The sequence below is a fragment of the Pinus tabuliformis genome, chromosome 4_2, assembly GCF_031772625.1.
Source record: "Pinus tabuliformis cultivar Carrire ecotype Pingquan chromosome 4_2, CPIR1, whole genome shotgun sequence".
In the NCBI taxonomy this organism is placed as follows: domain Eukaryota; kingdom Viridiplantae; phylum Streptophyta; class Pinopsida; order Pinales; family Pinaceae; genus Pinus; species Pinus tabuliformis.
Window position 1 is genome coordinate 697,898,258 of NC_142304.1, and position 20,429 is coordinate 697,918,686.

Genomic DNA, 20,429 nt, shown 5'->3' on the forward strand with positions numbered 1-20,429 from the left:
TTTCATGTTATCTTGTAAGTGTATCTAAATGTTGAATATCTATTTTTTTCTGTGGTTCGGAAATCCCAGAGATCAATGACTGCTACATCCACGGAGTATTTGTACCAGATAGATCCACCCAAAGGGATCACTTCCTATCGACTCAACCACAGACCCTGACCCCGAGGGTGTCAAGAGAATTGAACAGGTGACCTTTCAATAGCAAAAATGCTTTAACGTCAGAGACTCGACCAATTGAGCTAACCCTTAGAGCTATTGAATATCTATTTCTTACATGTCTAATGTATGGAATTTTGTTGATTCTGATAATTGCATTTGTGCCCTAATTTGTTGAATATCTATTGAATGTTAATCTAGATGTGTTGATTTTTGTGTAGCATAGGGAGGTATTCATGCATGCCAAGAGGCCTCCTACGTTAGCCCATGAAAATTAAGAAAATAAAAAAATAAAATTATAATTTTTAGGCTTCATGTAGGCTCCAAAACATCAAGTCGGCCCCACCATGAAAGGGTGACTCTTGGTCAAAATCACCCCATTTGACTAGTATATATACACAATGAGAGTTCCTCATTTTGATCGCTCACAACAACACATCTTCTAAAGCAGCGACATGTGGGAGCAAATAGAGGATGAATTGACTAAAGTTTGGACTTGGCACAGATTTCTAGACAATTTAGAATTGTAAACCATGCTAAAGAATAAGTTTCTCCTAGAAGAAAAGTTGTCGGGTTTTCTCCCAAGTTTGGGTTTCCCCGGGAAAATTGGTTGTCTCTATTGTGCATGGTTGTCTCTTTATGATCTTACTATTTTTCTTTGCATTTACTATTGAATTTTATGAGTATAATTGCTCAATGATATCAGTGGCATAAGATAAATTCTCAAGGATCATTAGATAGTAATTATCAGATTGGAAAATTGGTTTCTATTGTTCATCTTGTAGAAGAATCAACAAGATGATTTATTGTGTGCATTACTCATGCATAGCATGTGAATGAAAGTCCTTAGTTGTGAACCCTTGGTAGCTCTCCCATGAAAATCCCTTCTTCCATTGAATAGGTTATTGAAGAATGTAACTATGTTTGGTCTTCATAAATGTATTTGAGTCATTATGTAATGTATTTGTCAAAAGAATAAAGAAAAATATTTTTATTATTGTATCATGCTTGGGTCATCATTATATTAGTTAAAGTCCCCATTGTATACTTCTAGGATTAATATTGAGTCAATATAGTCATTGTACACTTAAAGAGACCCTTCTTGGGCTTTGGAATCATGTAAAAAGGTTTATTATTGAGTCAAATATGATTTATGTAACCTCCACACCAAGTTGGCCTAAAGGAGTGTTGATTTCTGGTAGCATTGGATGTGCTCTTAGCCTCAAAATTTGCAGGGAGGCTAGGACACATGTATTCCACATTACCCAGAAATCATTTTGGGAAATTCCACCCGGAGACAATTTTATTAAAATAATTAATTATTTTTAATGAGTGCCTAAGTCTAAACTTAAGAAATTAAAATAATTAAAGGGTATTAATCAAACTGAGGGTGAAACTTCTAGAAGAAGACGAAGATCAGTGAATATGATCTGGGCAATTGATTAGAATCTAATCTGGGTCGTTGCTTACTTAACTAGAGAATTGTAAGAAGGACTTCGATGGGCATTTGGAAGACACACTAGGCAGATAGTCATTTACCCAAGTAAGATCGATTTTCTCACTGGTCGAAGTTTGGCAAGAGGAAATCGAATCAGAGGGAGAGTTGCAGGTGAGAAGAAGAGGGGGCATCAACATCAGTCAGGAGTGCAGGAGCAAGAAGAAGACACAAAGCAGAGGAGGGACAACGCAAAGTCAATGATGCTGGGACTACACAGTCCCTACGCAGAAGTTGACGCAGAGAGGGCAACGGGTCCTCTCCAGAGTCAGAAACTCGCTAAGAAGCATGAGAATATTGTCTGTAAAATTTCTCACACAAATTCCTCTTCTATTCTGTTGGTTGTATCTTGTACATGAAATTTTTGCTAAAGATCAATAAAGAAACCCTCATTTGCTGCACCGATTTTCCCGCATTGGGTTTTTCCGGGGACAATTGTCCAAAAATAACTGTCATTGTGATTATACTTGTGCTAGTATTTTTCTTTGCATTTACTTTCTGCAGTATTTTAATTGTGAAGGCTGCAGTAGAATTTATTTTGATATTTGTTGTAGAAAGACTGAATAACTTATTTCTGAATTAACAAGTAGAAGAAATGATATCAGTCATTGCTGTTGGATTTATATTCAGAAATTTTTACAAGGAGATCAAGTTGGCCTAAGGGACACCAGTTCGACCTCACTTGGAGCCTATAAATAGAAGGAGATGGAATTCATTTGGAGCATCTCATCTCAAGTAAGTTCGATATCTCTAGTGAAGCTAGAAAATGTGCGAAGTGGGTCAAGGAAGTCAAAAGGAGTGCGATTTGTGTCAAGACTAAGGAGAAGGAAGAAATCGATGTTTTGGTGCTACTCTCTCTCTCTTTCATGCCCTAGTTTGGGAGATCGAAGTCTTCCAAGTGTTGTTGTTGCCAGTTGTTGCCTGATGCTATAAGTTGTTGCATAGTCGAAGTTGCTGGGGTGGAAGTGCTGCTACAAAGGGGTCGAAGATCTGGAAGGGCTGACTTGGTGTGGAGGGAAGGTTTGGTCTATGTCTAGGTTGAAAAGTCTCAAAGAAAAGTATTGAAGGAAGAGAAATTTTTACTGCGTTTTCCCCTCGAGGGGGATTTTTCCCTTGGTGTTAAGTTATGGTATGTTCTATGTTTATAACAGTGTACTTCTTTTTCTTATTATATTCCAGAGATTAGCAATCACATGTACATAAAGTAAAGTGCAAATAGAACATTAAACGGTCGACAGAAAACAATCCAAGACAAAAGACACAAGATGTGGCGGCTAGCCAGGGACAAACCCCATAATGTGTGGGGAAACCCTTTGATCAAATCTGCTTTTATCTTCAATAATTCAGCAGAGAGAAATAGTACAATAAATCTGATTCATATCAGCAGTAGCAAACCCTAGATTAGCAGCATCAGCATTAACGACTTCATCATCAAACTAGGGCAAACGATATCTCACAAACCGACCGTCAGATCGGCTTGATTCCACCACGAAAAGTTGCAGCTTCTAGAGGAGGTTCAGATGAACCTACAGCGCAGTTTAGATGAGGAGATCTTCTAGTCCACGCAGGTCAATCTTTACTTTTGCAGTTTCAGCTTCAGTTTCGGTAGTTTTCGGCTTCAAACTAGGGCAGTGGATATCTTGCAAACTGTTCGTCGGATTGACTTCATCCAAAAGTTGCGGCTTTCAGAGGAGATCCAGATGGACCTACAGCGCAGTTCTAAGGAGGAGATCTGATGGTCAACGCTGGTCAAACTTTGGATCTGCAGTTGCAGCTTCAGGTTCAACAGCTTCCGGCTTCACATGTGTGAGAGAGAGACCCTTTTCTGTGCAGTAGAGAAGAGACTCATTTCTGCGTAGTAGAGAGAGAGATGTGATGAGATGAGTTAGTCCAAATGAGGAAAAATCCTCTTATATTTATACACAACGTTGATGTTTGAATACATGCGACTGTTGGGCTTCTGAGCCTACATGAGTTGTAGGTCGGCTTGATAATAATTCCATAATCAAAATAAATTCATATCTCCATGAATACTTATCGGAATCAGATGATATTTATATCAATCCTACACCTCTCGACGAGAGGAATCTAATAAAAATATTATCAGCCATGAATAAGATGACCCACATCAAGTTTTGCCCTAGTTGCCAATTTTAACACTCCCTCTCAACTAGGGAGAACTTCATCTGTAATCTGTCTATCGATCGTTACTATTCATCCATCAAGTGCACTGCCCTATACAACCTATCCCTTGCCCTGCTCTGCTCTATTCTGCCTGTTCTGCGTTGTCTTCTTCTGCCCTGTACTGATCTGTATTGTTTTGCTCTGTTCTGCTCTGCTTTTGTCCAAATTATGAAGAAGAAGAAATGATCGAGGACGTATCATACTGACTCAAAGTCAGTCTCAGAGTATGTACCACTGGTCCCAGACCAGTCTCAACCAACCAGAAGTCTGCGTCATAGTGAGTACAACTCCACTGGTCCCAGACCAGTATCATCCTCCACTAACTCAAAGTCAGTCTCAGAGTGCGTACCACTGGTCCCAAACCAGTCTCAACCGACCCGAAGTCAGCTTCATAGTAAGTACCACTCCTACCACTGGTCCCAGACCAGTATCGCAGTCTCAGAGAGTGTACCACTGGTCCCAGACCAGTCTCAACCGACCCGAAGTCAGCGTCATAGTATGTACCACTCTCACTGGTCCCAGACCAATACTGCACTGACACGAAGTTAGTCTCAGACTATGTACCACTGGTCCCAGACCAGTCTCAGCCGACCCGAAGTCAGTGTCATAGTATGGTACAACTCCTACCACTGGTCCTAGACCAGTATCATTGATCCCAGATCAATGGAGGTCATCCTAGCATAGGGAGTACGGTAGATACAACGATGCATCCATCGGTACTACTATGGTCCCTAACTTCATTTCCCTGCTCATTGATCAGATGAGAGGTACTTCCCATGAGTCCCAGACTGCATGGGTAGGATTCCTCAACAGGAGAACTAATCAATCCTGTCCTCACAGGGGAATACATCAATCCTGCTACAATCGCCATGGAGAACACATCAATCCAGGCCGCCATGGAGAACACATCAATCCAGGCCTCACAGGAGAACACATCAATCCTGCTACAATGTCGCCACGGGGTGTACATGTATACCACCACGAGATAGTGAATCATCCTATGGTCATATGCTGCTCCAAGAAGAACCCCGCACCCCCCTGGAACTCCCAGAGCTCAATGCATCATACATGACCCTCATCGGAGGGTCTTTGAACAACTCCAAGTTGTTCTCAGAAAGTCAAAAATTTTACTTTCCCAAGGGGTTTTGTCAGAATGTCGGCGACCTGTTCATCTGTACCGATATGTTGGAGCCTTATAGCTCCCCACTGCACCATATCTCGAATATAGTGGTATCTAATATCGATATGCTTGGAGCGATCATGAAATACGGGATTCTCTGACAAACGAATCCCACTTTGGTTGTCACAAAGGATCATGGTGGTATCCAGTGTAAATCCAAACAGCTCACTGAAGAGCTTTCGCAACCAAACTGCCTCACAGGAAGCCATGCTAGCAGCAATATACTCTGCTTCGGCGGTGCTCAAGGCCACCAACTTCTGCTTCTTGCTCATTCATTATATCGAAGCAGAGTCCAAAGAGAAACAGCACTAAAAAGTGCTCCAGTGATCCTCCACACTACTTGCCTAATCAGCATTCGAATGCATGCAGTTTCATATTTCCGGTAGTGTATCTCAATCCATGAAAGATTGTGTCCTGAAGACATCTCAGAAGATTCTTGGCACCAATCTAGTGAGGCTCAACCAAATATGAGCTCACAATGCTAACTGCAAAACATATGTTCGAACGGAGGTTCACCAAGAATATCAACGCGAATGAGTTTTTGAAACTCAGAGGCATTTCCCAAATCTGGTCCGACATCACTACCATATAACTTCTGAAAGTTAAGATCCTTGAGATAGTCACAGGCTTGTAGTCCACCATACCAAATCTTTTCAGAATCTTCACCACATATTTTCCTTGAGATAGGAAAATTTCCCTTGGCTTCTGCCACACTTCAAGTCCTAGGAAATAGTGCATCGGTCCTAGGTCCTTCATTTCAAATTCAGAAGCCCACTCCCTCTTACATTTGTGAATGAGAGGGTCTGCACCTGTTAGAAAGAGGTCATCCACATACAACACCAGTATGAGAGGTTTATCATCTTCAACCTTAAAGTAAAGGTTAGGATCGGCTTCACTCCTAGTGAATCCCAGCTTCATCAAGTAGCTGTCGATCCTCTCATACCATGCTCAGGGTGCTTGCTTCAGCCCATAGAGAGCCTTCTTCAACCTGCATACATGAGATTTCCAATCATAAATTTCAAATCCTTCGGGTTGCTCCACGTAGACCTCTTCTTTGATCGAGTCGTGCAAGAACGCAGTCTTGACATCCATTTGATGTAGGTTCCATCCTTGTGAAGCGGCAAGGGCTATGATCGAGCAGATGGTCGTATATTTGGCAACAGGTGCAAATATCTCATCATAGTCTATACCTTCCTTCTGGGAGAAACCACGAGCAACAAAACGAGCCTTATACTTTTCCGTACTTCCATCTGCTGCATGCTTTATCTTGTAAAGCCATTTGGAAGTAACAACTATCTTGTCCTGGGGTCTGGGAACTACTTCCCAGACATCATTCTTCATGATAGACTCATATTCTTCAGTCATAGCATCCTTCCATACTTGATGCTTGACGGCATCTGAGAATGATGAAGGTTCATTTTGTATGATCGTGCTCATGATGGTCAGGTATCCTTGATACCTATTAGGTTTCTTACTTTCACGAAAGGTTCCTCGGGGTGCAGCGTGTCCTTCAGCATCATCAAGTAGCCCCCTAAGCCATGAAGGCCTCTTCCTAGAAGAGGAAGGCTCTTGTGGAGGAGGATCAATCGGATCCATGGGTTCTTCTACATCAAGCATTGATTCATCATCATTTTCTTTCGGTTCCCTGGTGTCGGCTTCTTGAGAGCTCCTCAGAGTCGGAAGATTGTTCACCTTGTTGAGAGCCATATCTTTGTCAAAGGTGACATCATGACTAATTATGACTTCCCTTTGATCAGCTACATAAATTCTATAGCCTTTAGTACTTTCACCATAGCCCACGAAAATTCCCTTCTTTCTAGATGCACCCAATTTATTTCTTTTCTCTTTCGGCACATGAAAATATACAGGGCTTCCAAAAATTCTAAAATGAGAAACATCAGGTTTCTTACTGGTGAACTTTTCTTCAGGAGTCTTGGAACCCAATGCTTGATGAGGGCATCGATTTTGTACATATACGGCAGTGTTTGCAGCTTCAGCCCATAGAAACTTCGGAAGTCTTTGATCATGTAGCATGGCCTGGACAGCTTCCATAATTGTGCGGTTCTTCCTTTCTGCCACACCATTCTGTTCAGGAGTATATGGTGTAGTAGTCTCCCTCTTGATGCCAGCCTCTTTACAAAAAACATGGAACTCATTAGATTCATATTCAGTCCCATTATCAGTTCTTAAGATCTTGATCTTCTTTTCAGTTTGATTCTCGATTAGGGCTTTGAAGTGTCGAAACCAAGAGAACACTTCATCCTTCTTTTTCAAGAAGTATATCCAGGTCTTTCGAGAATAGTCATCAGTAAAAGTGAGATAATATGAATATCCTCCCAAGGGGTTCATAAGCATCATACCAGATATGTCTGAGTGAACTAGTTGTAATATATCGGAGGTCTTGCTTTGACTTGAAGGGAATGGTCCCCTTTTGAGCTTTCCTTCGGCACATCCCGGACATACACCTTCTTTGTCGATAGAGTCTCGGATGATCTTTTTGTTTTGACTTCTCCATTTTTCCATTTGTTCCAGGTAGCAGTGGATGCATTTGATGGAGGCTCAACAATATTGCCTCTTACATGGTCCAACACTCCTTGATCTCCTAGGGTTATATCGATAGACATCTTCCATCCGTGATAGTTAGCTTTCTCACAGAGCTTGTCTTTGGTAGGAAAGAGTGTTGAGGAACCCATAGTTCTTTTAGGATAGCCTTGCCAATCTTCTCTTCAGTGATTGCTCTTGCTCTTGCTCAGGCTTTGTCTTCACCCCGGCTCTGATACCATGTTAAGTTATGGTATGTTCTATGCTTATAACAGTTTACTTCTTTTTTTTATTATATTCCATAGATTAGCAATCACATGTACATAAAGTAAAGTGCAGATAGAACATTAAACAATTGACAGAAAACAAGCCAAGACAAGAGACACAAGATGTGGCGGCTAGCTAGGGACAAACCCCACAATGTGTGGGGAAACCCTTTGATCAAATCTTCTTTTATCTTCAATAATTCAGCAGAGAGAAATAGTACAATAAATCTGATTCATATCAGCAGTTGCAAACCCTAGATCAGCAACATCAGCATTAGCAGCTTTATCATCAAACTAGGGCAGACGATATCTCATAAACCGACCGTCAGATCGGCTTGATTCCACCACCAAAAGTTGTGGCTTCTAGAGGAGGTTCAGATGAACCTACAACGCAGTTCAGATGAGGAGATATTCTAGTCCACACAGGTCAATCTTTACTTCCGCAGTTGCAGCTTCAGTTTCGGTAGTTTCCGGCTTCAAACTAGGGCAGTCGATATCTTGCAAACCGTCCGTCGGATTGACTTCATTCCACCACCAAAAGTTGCGGCTTTCAGAGGAGATCCAGATGGACCTACAACGCAGTTCTAAGGAGGAGATCTGATGGTCAACGCTGGTCAAACTTTGGATCTCCAGTTGCAGCTTCAGGTTCAACAGTTTCCGACTTCACATGTGTGAGAGAGAGACCCTTTTCTGCGCAGTAGAGAAGAGACTCATTTATGCGTAGTAGAGAGAGAGAGATGTGATGAGATGAGTGAGTCCAAATGAGGAAAAGTCCTCTTATATTTATACACAACGTTGGTGTTTGAATAGATGCGACTGTTGGGCTTTTGAGCCTACATGAGTTGTAGGTCGGCTTGATAATAATTCCATAATCAAAATAAATTCATATCTCCATGAATACTCATCGAAATCGGATGATCTTTATATCAATCCTACACCTCTCGATGAGAGGAATCTAATAAAAATATTATCAGCCATGAATAAGATGACCCACATGAAGTTTTGCCCTAATTGCCAATTTTAGCACTCCCTCTCAACTAGGGAGAACTTCATCTACAATCTGTTTATCAGTCGTTACTATTCATCCATCAAATGCACTGCCCTGTACAACCTGTCCCTTGCCCTGCTTTGCTCCATTCTGCCTATTCTGTTTTGTCTTGTTCTGCCCTGTACTTATCTGTATTGTTTTGCTCTATTCTGCTCTGCTCTTGCATTGTTTTGTTCTGCTCTGCTTTTGTCTGAATTATGAAGAAGAAGAAATGATCGAGGATGTATCATACTGACTCAAAGTCAGTCTCAGAGTATGTACCACTGGTCCCAGACCAGTCTCAACCAACCCGAAGTCAGCGTCATAGTGAGTACAACTCCACTGGTCCCAAACCAGTATCATCCTCCACTGACTCAAAGTCAGTCTCAGAGTGCATACTACTGGTCCCAGACCAGTCTCAACTGACCTGAAGTCAACTTCATAGTAAGTACCACTCCTACCACTGGTCCCAGACTAGTATCGCAGTCTCAGAGAGTGTACCACTAGTCCCAGACCAGTCTCAACCGACCCGAAGTCAGCGTCATAGTATGTACCACTCTCACTGGTCCCAGACCAGTACTGCACTGACACGAAGTTAGTCTCAGAGTATGTACCATTGGTCCCAGACCAGTCTCAGCCGACTCGAAGTCAGTGTCATAGTATGGTACAACTCCTACCACTGGTCCCAGACCAGTATCATTGATCCCAGATCAATGGAGGTCATCCTAGCATAGGGAGTACGGTAGATACAACGATGCGTTCATCGGTACTACTATGGTCCCTAACTTCATTTCCCTGCTCATTGATCAGATGAGAGGTACTTCCCATGAGTCCCAGACTGCATGGGTAGGATGCCTCGACAGGAGAACTAATCAATCCTGTCCTCACAGGAGAATACATCAATCCTGCTACAATCGCCATGGAGAACACATCAATCCAGGCCGCCATGGAGAACACATCAATCCAGGCCTCACAGGAGAACACATCAATCCTGCTACAATGTCGCCACTGGGTGTAAATGTATACATCAATCCTTTGTGGTCATATGCTGCTCCAAGAAGCACCCCGCACCCCCTTGGAGCTCCCAGAGCTCAATGCATCATACATGACCCTCATTGGAGGGTCTTTGAACAACTCCAAGTTCTCGGAATGTTAGAAATTTTACTTTCCCAAGGGTTTTTGTCAGAATGTCGGCGACCTGTTCATCTGTACCGATATGTTGGAGCCTTATAGCTCCGCACTGCACCGTATCTCAAATATAGTGGTATCTAATATCGATATGCTTGGAGCGATCATGAAATACGGGATTCTCTGACAAATGAATCCCACTTTGGTTGTCACAAAGGATCACGGTGGTATCCAATGTAAATCCAAACAGCTCACTGAAGAGCTTTCGCAACCAAACTGCCTCACAGGAAGCCATGCTGGCAGCAATATACTCTGCTTCGGCGGTGCTCAAGACCACCAACTTCTGCTTCCTGCTCATTCATTATATTGAAGCAGAGTCCAAAGAGAAACAACGCTAAAAAGTGCTCCAGTGATCCTCCACACTACTTGCCTAATCAGCATTCAAATAATCATGCAGTTTCATATTTCCGGCAGTGTATCTCAATCCATGAGAGATTGTGTCCTGAAGACATCTCAGAAGATTCTTGGCACCAATCTAGTGAGGCTCAACCAAATATGAGCTCACAATGCTAACTACAAAACATATGTTTGGACGGAGGTACACCAAGAACATCAACGCGAATGAGTTTTTGAAACTCAGAGGCATTTCGCAAATCTAGTCTGACATCACTACCATATAACTTCTGAAAGTTAAGATCCTTGAGATAGTCACAGGGTTGTAGTCCACCATACCAAATCTTTTCAGAATCTTCACCACATATTTTCCTTGAGATAGGAAAATTTTGCTTGGCTTCTGCCACACTTCAAGTCCTAGGAAATAGTGCATCAGTCCTAGGTCCATTTCAAATTCAGAAGCCAACTCCCTCTTACATTTGTGAATGAGAGGATCTACACCTGTTAGAAAGAGGCCATCCACATACAACACCAATATGAGAGGTTTATCATCTTCAACCTTAAAGTAAAGGTTAGGATCGGCTTCACTCCTAGTGAATCCCAGCTTCATCAAGTAGCTGTCGATCCTCTCATACCATGCTCGGGGTGCTTGCTTCAGCCCATAGAGAGCCTTCTTCAACCTGCATACATGAGATTTCCAATCATAAATTTCAAATCCTTCGGGTTGCTCCATGTAGACCTCTTCTTTGATCGAGCCGTGCAAGAACGCAGTCTTGACATCCATCTGATGTAGGTTCCATCCTTGTGAAGCGGCCAGGGCTATGATCGAGTGGATGGTCGTATATACTAGAAAAGTGCAAATATCTCATCATAGTCTATACCTGCGTACATGAGATTTCCGATCATAGATTTCAAATCCTTCAGGTCGCTCCACGTAGACCTCTTCTTTGATCGAGCCGTGCAAGAACGCAGTCTTGACATCCATCTGATGTAGGTTCTGTCCTTGTGAAGCGGCAAGGGCTATGATTGAGTGGATGGTCGTATATATTAGAAAAGTGCAAATATCTCATCATAGTCTATACCTTCCTTCTGGGAGAAACCATGAGCAACAAAACGAGCCTTATATTTTTCCGTACTTCCATCTGCTACATGCTTTATCTTGTAAAGACATTTGGAAGTAACAACTGTCTTGTCTTAGGGTCTGGGAACTACTTCCCAGACATCATTCTTCATGATAGACTCATATTCTTCAGTCATAGCATCCTTCCATACTTGATGCTTGACGGCATCTGAGAATGATGAAGGCTCATTTTGTATGATCGTGCTCATGATGGTCAGGTATCCCTGATACTTATTAGGTTTCTTACTTTCACGAATGGTTCCTCGGGGTGCAACATGTCCTTCAGCATCATCAAGTAGCCCCCTAAGCCATGAAGGCCTCTTCCTAGAAGAGGAAGGCTCATGTGGAGGAGAATCAATCGGATCCATGGGTTCTTCTACATCAGGCATTGATTCATCATCCTTTTCTTTCAGTTCCCTAGTGTCGGCTTCTTGAGAGCTCCGCAGAGTCGGAAGATTGTTCACCTTGCTGAGAGCCATATCTTCGTCAAAGGTGACATCATGACTAATTACGACTTCCCCTTGACCGGCTACATAGATTCTATAGCCTTTAGTATTTTAACCATAGCCCACGAAAATTCCTTTCTTTCCAGATGCACCCAATTTATTTCTTTTCGCTTTCGGCACATGAAAATGTACAAGGCTTCCAAAAATTCTAAAATCAGAAACATCAGGTTTCTTACCATTGAATTTTTCTTCAGGAGTCTTGGAACCCAATGCTTGATGAGGGCATCGATTTTGTACATATACGGCAGTGTTTGTAGCTTCAGCCCATAGAAACTTAGGAAGTCTTTGATCATGTAGCATGGCTCGGACAGCTTCCATAATTGTGCGGTTCTTCCTTTCTACCACACCATTCTGTTCAGGAGTATATGGTGTAGTAGTCTCCCTCTTGATGCTAGCCTCTTTACAAAAAAAATGGAACTCATTAGATTCATATTCAGTCCCATTATCAGTTCTTAAGTTCTTGATCTTCTTTTCGGTTTAATTCTCGATTAGGGCTTTGAAGTGCCGAAACCAAGAGAACACTTCATCTTTCTTTTTCAAGAAGTATATCCAGGTCTTTCGAGAATAGTCATCAGTAAAAGTGAGATAATATGAATATCCTCCCAAGGGGTTCACAGGCATCATACCAGATATGTCTGAGTGAACTAGTTGTAATATATCGGAGGTCTTGCTTTGACTTGAAGGGAATGGTCCCCTTTTAGCTTTCCTTCTACACATCCCGGACATACACCTTCTTTCTCTACTTGGAATTCAGGCATCCCTGTTACCATCTGTCTTACATCGGGTAGAGCTTTGTAATGAAGGTGGGCAAACCTCCAATGCCAAAGTTCGGACTGAAGAGTTGTGTCACAAGACATGACACCTAGCGGACTTCCACCGACCTGATATAAAGAATCAACTCGAAACCCAAGAGTGAAAGCATCTTTAACATTATTTTTCCATATACATACCTTGCCATCGCTAAAGGTTACCTTGTAGCCTTTGTCTTCCATTGCCGAGATGGATACCAGGTTCTTTTTGAGATCAGGTACATATAATACATCTTGTAAGTGAATCGTATTACCTTGATTCAATTTGAGAGAAACATTGCCTACACCTTTCACGGGGTATTTCATGTCATCTCCAAGGACAATTTCCAAGTTAGTTTCTTTCTCTACCAGATTATGGAGTACTTCTTTATAACCAGTGAAGTGTCTTGAGGCACCACTATCAATGAGCCAAATTCCCATTGAGTCTGAAGGAGCGGAGGTAGATAGAGCAGCTGGTAGATAATATTCAGCCTGCTTATTGTCAACAGTGTTAGATTCATACCTGGAATTTCTAGCCTTCTTGAATGGTTGTCGTCTTCCTTGATTTCCAGCATTCCTTTTACCTTTGTTGTCGAATTCTCCATTCCTTCGATTACCATGAGAGGGATTTTGATCATCGTCACGGTGAGAGTCCTTTCTATCAGGGCATTCCCTGGCATAGTGACCTGCTTTATTGCAAATGAAACACCGTCCTTTTCTTCCACCCTTAGATCTAGCCTTTATTTTCAATTTAGACCCAGAATTTTTTCTTTTCTTAGCATGAGAAGAAAAAGCAGCAGGAGGACCTTTAGGCAAGGGAATTTCTTGCTCTTCTACCCTTGTTTCTTCTTGAATGCATCTAGCCATTAATTCCTCGAAACCAGGGATTACATTATTGTTTAGAAGAGTAGTCCTGAACACATACCATTCGGATGGTAATCCTCCAAGAGTTGTGAATGCCATTTCTCTGTCAATAATAGTCTCCCCAATAGATAGGAGATTGTTCTTGATCTCTGTGATTCTTAAGAAGTATGCTTGCATACTCTCATCTTTACCCTTCTTGATTTCCCTCAGCTTATTTCTAAGAAACAAAACTTGATTTGCATCATTAACTTTAAATAAACTCACTAGTCTATCGTAGATTTCCTTGGAGGTGTCCAGTTCAGAGATGTAGGCCACCAAGTGCTTGTCGATAGAGTCTCGGATGATATTTTTTGTTTTGACTTCTCCATTTTTCCATTTGTTCCAGGCAGCAGCGGATGCATTTGATGGAGGCTCAACAATATTTCCTCTTACATGGTCCAGCACTCCTTGATCTTCTAGGGTTATATCGATAGACATCTTCCATCTGTGATAATCAGCTTTCTCACGGAGCTTGTCTTCGGCAGGAAAAGAGTGTTGAGGACCCCATAGTTCTTTTAGGATAGCCTTGCCAATCTTCTCTTCCGTGATTGCTCTTGCTCTTACTCATGCTTTGTCTTCACCTCGGCTCTGATACCATGTTAAATTATGGTATGTTCTATGCTTATAACAGCTTACTTCTTTTTCTTATTATATTCCATAGATTAGCAATCACATGTACATAAAGTAAAGTGTAGATAGAACATTAAACGATCGACAGAAAACAAGCCAAGCCAAGACAAGAGACACAAGATGTGGCGGCTAGCCAGGGACAAACCCCACAATGTGTGGGGAAACCCTTTGATCAAATCTTCTTTTATCTTCAATAATTCAGCAGAGAGAAATAGTACAATAAATCTGATTCATATCAACAGTAGCAAACCCTAGATCAGCAGCATCAGCATTAGCGGCTTCATTATCAAACTAGGGCAGACGATATCTCACAAACCGACCGTCGGATCGGCTTGATTCCACCACCAAAAGTTGCGGCTTCTAGAGGAGGTTCAGATGAACCTACAGCGCAGTTCAGATGAGGAGATCTTCTAGTCCACGCAGGTCAATCTTTACTTTTGCAGTTGCAGCTTCAGTTTCGGCAGTTTCCAACTTCAAACTAGGGCAGTCGATATCTTGCAAACCTTCTGTCGGATTGACTTCATTCCACCACCAAAAGTTGCGGCTTTCAAAGGAGATCTAGATGGACCTACAGCGCAGTTCTAAGGAGGAGATCTGATGGTCAACGCTGGTCAAACTTTGGATCTGCAGTTGCAGCTTCAGGTTCAACAGCTTCCGGCTTCACATGTGTGAGAGATAGACTCATTTCTGCGCAGTAGAGAAGAGACTCATTTCTGTGCAGTAGAGAGAGAGAGATGTGATGAGATGTGTGAGTCCAAATGAGGAAAAGTCCTCTTATATTTATACACAACGTTGGTGTTTGAATAGATGTGACTGTTGGGCTTCTGAGCCTACATGAGTTGTAGGTCGGCTTGATAATAATTCCATAATCAAAATAAATTCATATCTCCATGAATACTCATCGGAATCGGATGATTTTTATATCAATCCTACACCTCTCGACGAGAGGAATCTAATAAATATATTATTAGCCATGAATAAGATGACCCACATGAATTTTTGCCCTAGTTGCCAATTTTAACACCTGGCATAGTGCCTATATCTTGTGTCTTGTGTTTTTGTGATCTTCATACACACATAATATGGTAATTGCTTGATGAAAGATAATATAATAAAGAAGTAAAGGAAGTCAACATAACTCACAAATAATTATCAAGAAAGAGAAATCAAACCCTAGTCTAGTTGCATTGATTTCTCAACATAGGTAATTGTTGGAATTTTTGTAGCTAGGTCATCAAAATCCTGGCCTCCTTGGAAACTATATGGTTATTTTGAAATAGCATTGACTCCATACTCCCAAGGGATAAGGGATTGGTCCAATTGGTTGGTGATCATTTACCTTTCTTATCCTTTTCTCTCTCCTTGAAATGTCGGTCTCTTTAAGGCTAAGGTGGTAAACTAGGGCTTGATGTGAATCCCTAGGCAAGTAGGATTCTTGGGATTGAAGATCCTAAACATCAAGGGGATATCATTTGCCACAAATCTATCATTTTGGTGGGCATCCACTTCAATTTCATCCATAAATTCTCTTGCCCTAGTTGTTTGCCCTAAGAGGGAAACCCTAGTTTTATCTTCCTTCAACTTGGGGGCCTTTTTGAAGGTTTCATGAGCCTTGGCCTTGCTAACATACATCATTGGAAACCTTTTCTCTTGACCTTGACCTTGGGTTACTCCAACACTCATCAAATCTATCAAACCCTAGGTCTTGTGCCTTGCATTATAGGTCTCTCTATAGAAAGCGAATTGCCTCTTAGTGGAGCCTTGAACCCAAAATTGTGCCTTTCTTTGAGGTCTTGTTTAGATCGCCTAACACCTTCCACCTAGAATATCATACATAGGTGACCCTTATCAAATAGTGGGAGTCCTCCCATCAGTGAAAATCCGTAAAGAGCAGGGGCTTTCAGCTGTGGTGACAGTGTGCCACTACCCGATTGTTGTCTCTTAGTCTAGTTTATGCCTTGTAGGGTTTCCCTCTCCAAGGTCTGCTAGATTTTGCGGCAACAAAACTATAACAGCAAAAGTAAAGTAAAATCATTCACTAATGAAAGCATAAAGTAACAGAAAAAATAAAAGCAATCATCATCCATGAAGAGAACTCAAATTGAGTGGTACCCATGCTTTCCTCAACAACAATATAGAGAGTAAATTTCCATCTCTTTGTAGAAACCCTAGCAAAGCAAAAGATGACTGGTCAAACTGCTCTCACCCTGTCCCAAAACGTAGGCTTTACGTTGTTTATATTTTATATCCAATACATTTAACTGTACTAAATAATCAGTAAACGAGCATCGTGATTTTCTAAGTAAACATAATTACCTACCTCAATTATAACTAACACAATTTTAAGTCCAAACAGAAAGCTTGCCCAGCATTTTCATATATTATATGCACCTCAAACAGTTTGTGTCGTGGTGGTAATGGATGGAGCATTGTAGCATGGCATATGTTATTTATCTATATGCTATTCATGCACGTGACTAGTGCCTACTGTAATTGTATTGAACAGATATTTTAGGTTCCCCTTTTTATTTAGTACGCGACCTCATTATCAGGGTGTTCTACGCACTTGATGATGGCCAAACACCATTTCATATCAGTACTGCAGCAGTTGTTATGAATGCTATATTAGATTGGCTATTCATCTCGAAGATGAGCCTTGGTTCTGAAGGTCTGGTACGTATTTTAATCATCGACCTTGCTATTTCTGTTAGATAAATAGCAATCATCATGGACAGTATATATTTCCAGCATTATCTGATGGTAATAGTATTTTTTACAGGTACTTGCAACATCATTGGTAAATTTTCTGTCCGTGGTTACACTGCTGGTTTTGCTTTCTAAAAAGATTGGGGGTAGGCTATTCCAACTTGAAATCCAAATTATATGTTTTCATATTGATTTCTTGACTATACTCCCTATTGATTCTATTAACACATGTCTTCTCGATGGAACTAGAGTAAGGGTTCTTATTAACTTGAATATAAATATTTATAACTCTCTATCACTGTTTTATCATATACATGTAGGTTTGAATTTTTCAAAATGGACTACACCATGCCTTTTGCTTACTGCACTTTGTATCTTCTCAACAATAACCACTGCATTAGTTCACATGGGGCTGTGCCTTATGTTCTCTTATACCTTATCAGTAAGGTAATTTTTTGCAGAATTTAGTCTCTTTATGTACATGAGGTTATACCCAGCATGTGTTTTAGTAACACAGGCTCTTCTTATTGCAGGTCCTATTGGATTTCAAAATTGGTTTCAATATTATTGGCTAGTGGCATTGGTGTCTTGGCTTTTCTTCTCCCTCTCTGGTGGCTTCAGTTACAGGGATTTGGGCTGATAAAGAATATAAACCAAACAGACTAATTGTTTTATTCTTTGCACCTTATCATGCTAGCAGTCGTCAGAAGGCTCATTACAGATGAAATTAGCCGAGTCTTGGTCAAACTAGTAGAGTCTTGATGACTGATCAGATTTGTACAAATTTGACTGAAACAAGCAAGCCTGGTTCATTATGGAGCTTTTGCTGAGCAGACTCCCCCAAATACTCTGTATCTTTTTTGAAAATTAACAGGGGGCTTACATGTATTTTACTGCTTTTGCCATAAAAAATTGTGCAATTTTTTAGACTGTTAAATGTGATGTTGCAATTCTAAAAATCAGTCATCAAGAATACTGTAGAAAGATATTTATGTACATTTTACTTATTTAAGAAACATTTGCAATATTTTAAAATTTATTGCCCGTAAATACTTTTGTTCACAAAAGTGTTGATTTTTCTACAATAAACACAGTAGAAACCAATTTTCTGATATGATAATTACTTCTAATGATCTTCAATTAATTCTTCTTATGCCACCGATATCATTAAGCAATTACACAGAAAATCTTAACAGTAATGCAGCAGAAACAGTAGAAACAAATAAGACCATAAAGAGAGAGCCATGTGCAATAGAGACAACAAATTTTCCCTGGAAACCCCAAATGGTGGCTTCAGTTACAGGGATTTGGGCTGATAAAGAATATAAACCAAACAGACTAATTGTTTTATTCTTTGCACCTTATCATGCTAGCAGTCGTCAGAAGGCTCATTACAGATGAAATTAGCCGAGTCTTGGTCAAACTAGTAGAGTCTTGATGACTGATCAGATTTGTACAAATTTGACTGAAACAAGCAAGCCTGGTTCATTATGGAGCTTTTGCTGAGCAGACTCCCCCAAATACTCTGTATCTTTTTTGAAAATTAACAGGGGGCTTACATGTATTTTACTGCTTTTGCCATAAAAAATTGTGCAATTTTTTAGACTGTTAAATGTGATGTTGCAATTCTAAAAATCAGTCATCAAGAATACTGTAGAAAGATATTTATGTACATTTTACTTATTTAAGAAACATTTGCAATATTTTAAAATTTATTGCCCGTAAATACTTTTGTTCACAAAAGTGTTGATTTTTCTACAATAAACACAGTAGAAACCAATTTTCTGATATGATAATTACTTCTAATGATCTTCAATTAATTCTTCTTATGCCACCGATATCATTAAGCAATTACACAGAAAATCTTAACAGTAATGCAGCAGAAACAGTAGAAACAAATAAGACCATAAAGAGAGAGCCATGTGCAATAGAGACAACAAATTTTCCCTGGAAACCCCAAATTTGGGAGAAAACCCAGCAACTCTTCTCCTAGAAGAAATTCTTCTTCAGCAAGGTTTACAATAAAAATCTCTAGAAATCTATTCCAAAAACCAAGTCCAAAATGCTGGAAATTGTAACTAGCTTCGGTCTTCATAATTACATGAAGAAATGATTTATTTTGTTATAAAGAAAAAGTTTAAATTGTATTGTCTCATTTGGACAATTGGAAGAAAAAATAAATTGTTTTTTTAAAGTGATTTATTCTCCCAGTTGCCAAGTCGGCCCCCTGAAAGGACTCGTCCATTCATTTGTGGAAACAAGAATATATTGGCATATATTGGCAATGCAATTTGACAGGCTTCTGAAGTGATATAGTTTGGTCTTCTAAGGTGACACAATTCGGGCTTCTGAGGTGATATAGTTCAAGCTTCTAAGGTGACACAATTCGGTCTTCTAAGGTGACACAGTTCAAGCTTCTGAGGTGACACAGTTTGGTCTTCTGAGGTTCGGTTGATATGAAAAAGGACTACAGTTTTATCTTTGTAGTAGTTTGAAACAATGGACAGAGTTCAAGCTTATGAATACATATATTTGGAGGACAGTTTGATGGCATCTAATGAGCAAAATGGAGGGGTTGTTGAGAAATCTAGGGCAGCTAGATTGTGTGATTTCTCTTACTTTGATAACTGCTCGTGATGTATTTTTACTCATCTTTGTTAGATTCTTCTTCAACTTAATTATTATTGCATTATTTTCATCAAACAACGACCAAACCATAAAGAACAGTGAGACAAGAGGACACAAGATATAGGCGATTATCCAGGGCCAAAACATCTCTAGTTGAGAGGAAAACCCACAAGAATTCCGTTCTTCTTATAGAATTTTCAATTGACGAATTCCAAGACCAAGACCCTTGACGAGCTTTCCTTCTAGCAGTTTCTCAACAACTCTTGCAATTTTGACCTCTAGCAAATTCTTCTGCCCAACGAATTATTCTGCAACTTCGATTCCTTCAGTAGATTCTTCTGCAACTGTGACCTCTCCAGCGAATTCACAGCGTCTACCTAGTTGCAACTTCACAGCGTTGATGCAACTTCACAACTTCAATGCAGCTTCACAACTTCGATGCAGCTTCATAATTTCGTCTTGCCCAGTAACTGTAAAAACCCTAACACAAGAGAGAGAGAGAGAGGCCCAAAACTTTGATCTTCTTCTTCGTCCTTTTTTAGCTTCTATCTTGAGGATATTGAACTTGCTTGAGAGCGTGTCTAAATGAGGTTGAGTTCCTTCTTATATATAGGCTTTTGAGGGATACAAATTGCTATCTTTAGGCCGACTTGTCACTTCATGTAGGCGGACTTGACCTTTGCACCATGATGAGGTCTTTTGACTCATAAATTTTATTTACAATATGAAACATGCCCAAAAGGGTCTTTCATACATGACAATGACTCAATTGACTTGT

At 40.5% G+C, this 20,429-nt stretch overlaps 1 protein-coding gene across 1 annotated transcript in view; it reads left to right on the forward strand.

Moving 5' to 3' along the window:
* Positions 1 to 18,029, forward strand: part of LOC149171397 (uncharacterized) — a 421,147-nt gene extending 403,118 nt beyond the window's left edge. The window contains 4 exon segments of the mRNA XM_089424078.1: positions 16,824 to 16,990; positions 17,097 to 17,169; positions 17,344 to 17,470; positions 17,557 to 18,029. Of these exon segments, the coding sequence (XP_089280204.1) occupies positions 16,824 to 16,990; positions 17,097 to 17,169; positions 17,344 to 17,470; positions 17,557 to 17,689 (500 nt within the window). The 3' untranslated portion in view covers positions 17,690 to 18,029.
* The last annotated feature ends 2,400 nt before the right edge of the window (positions 18,030 to 20,429 follow it).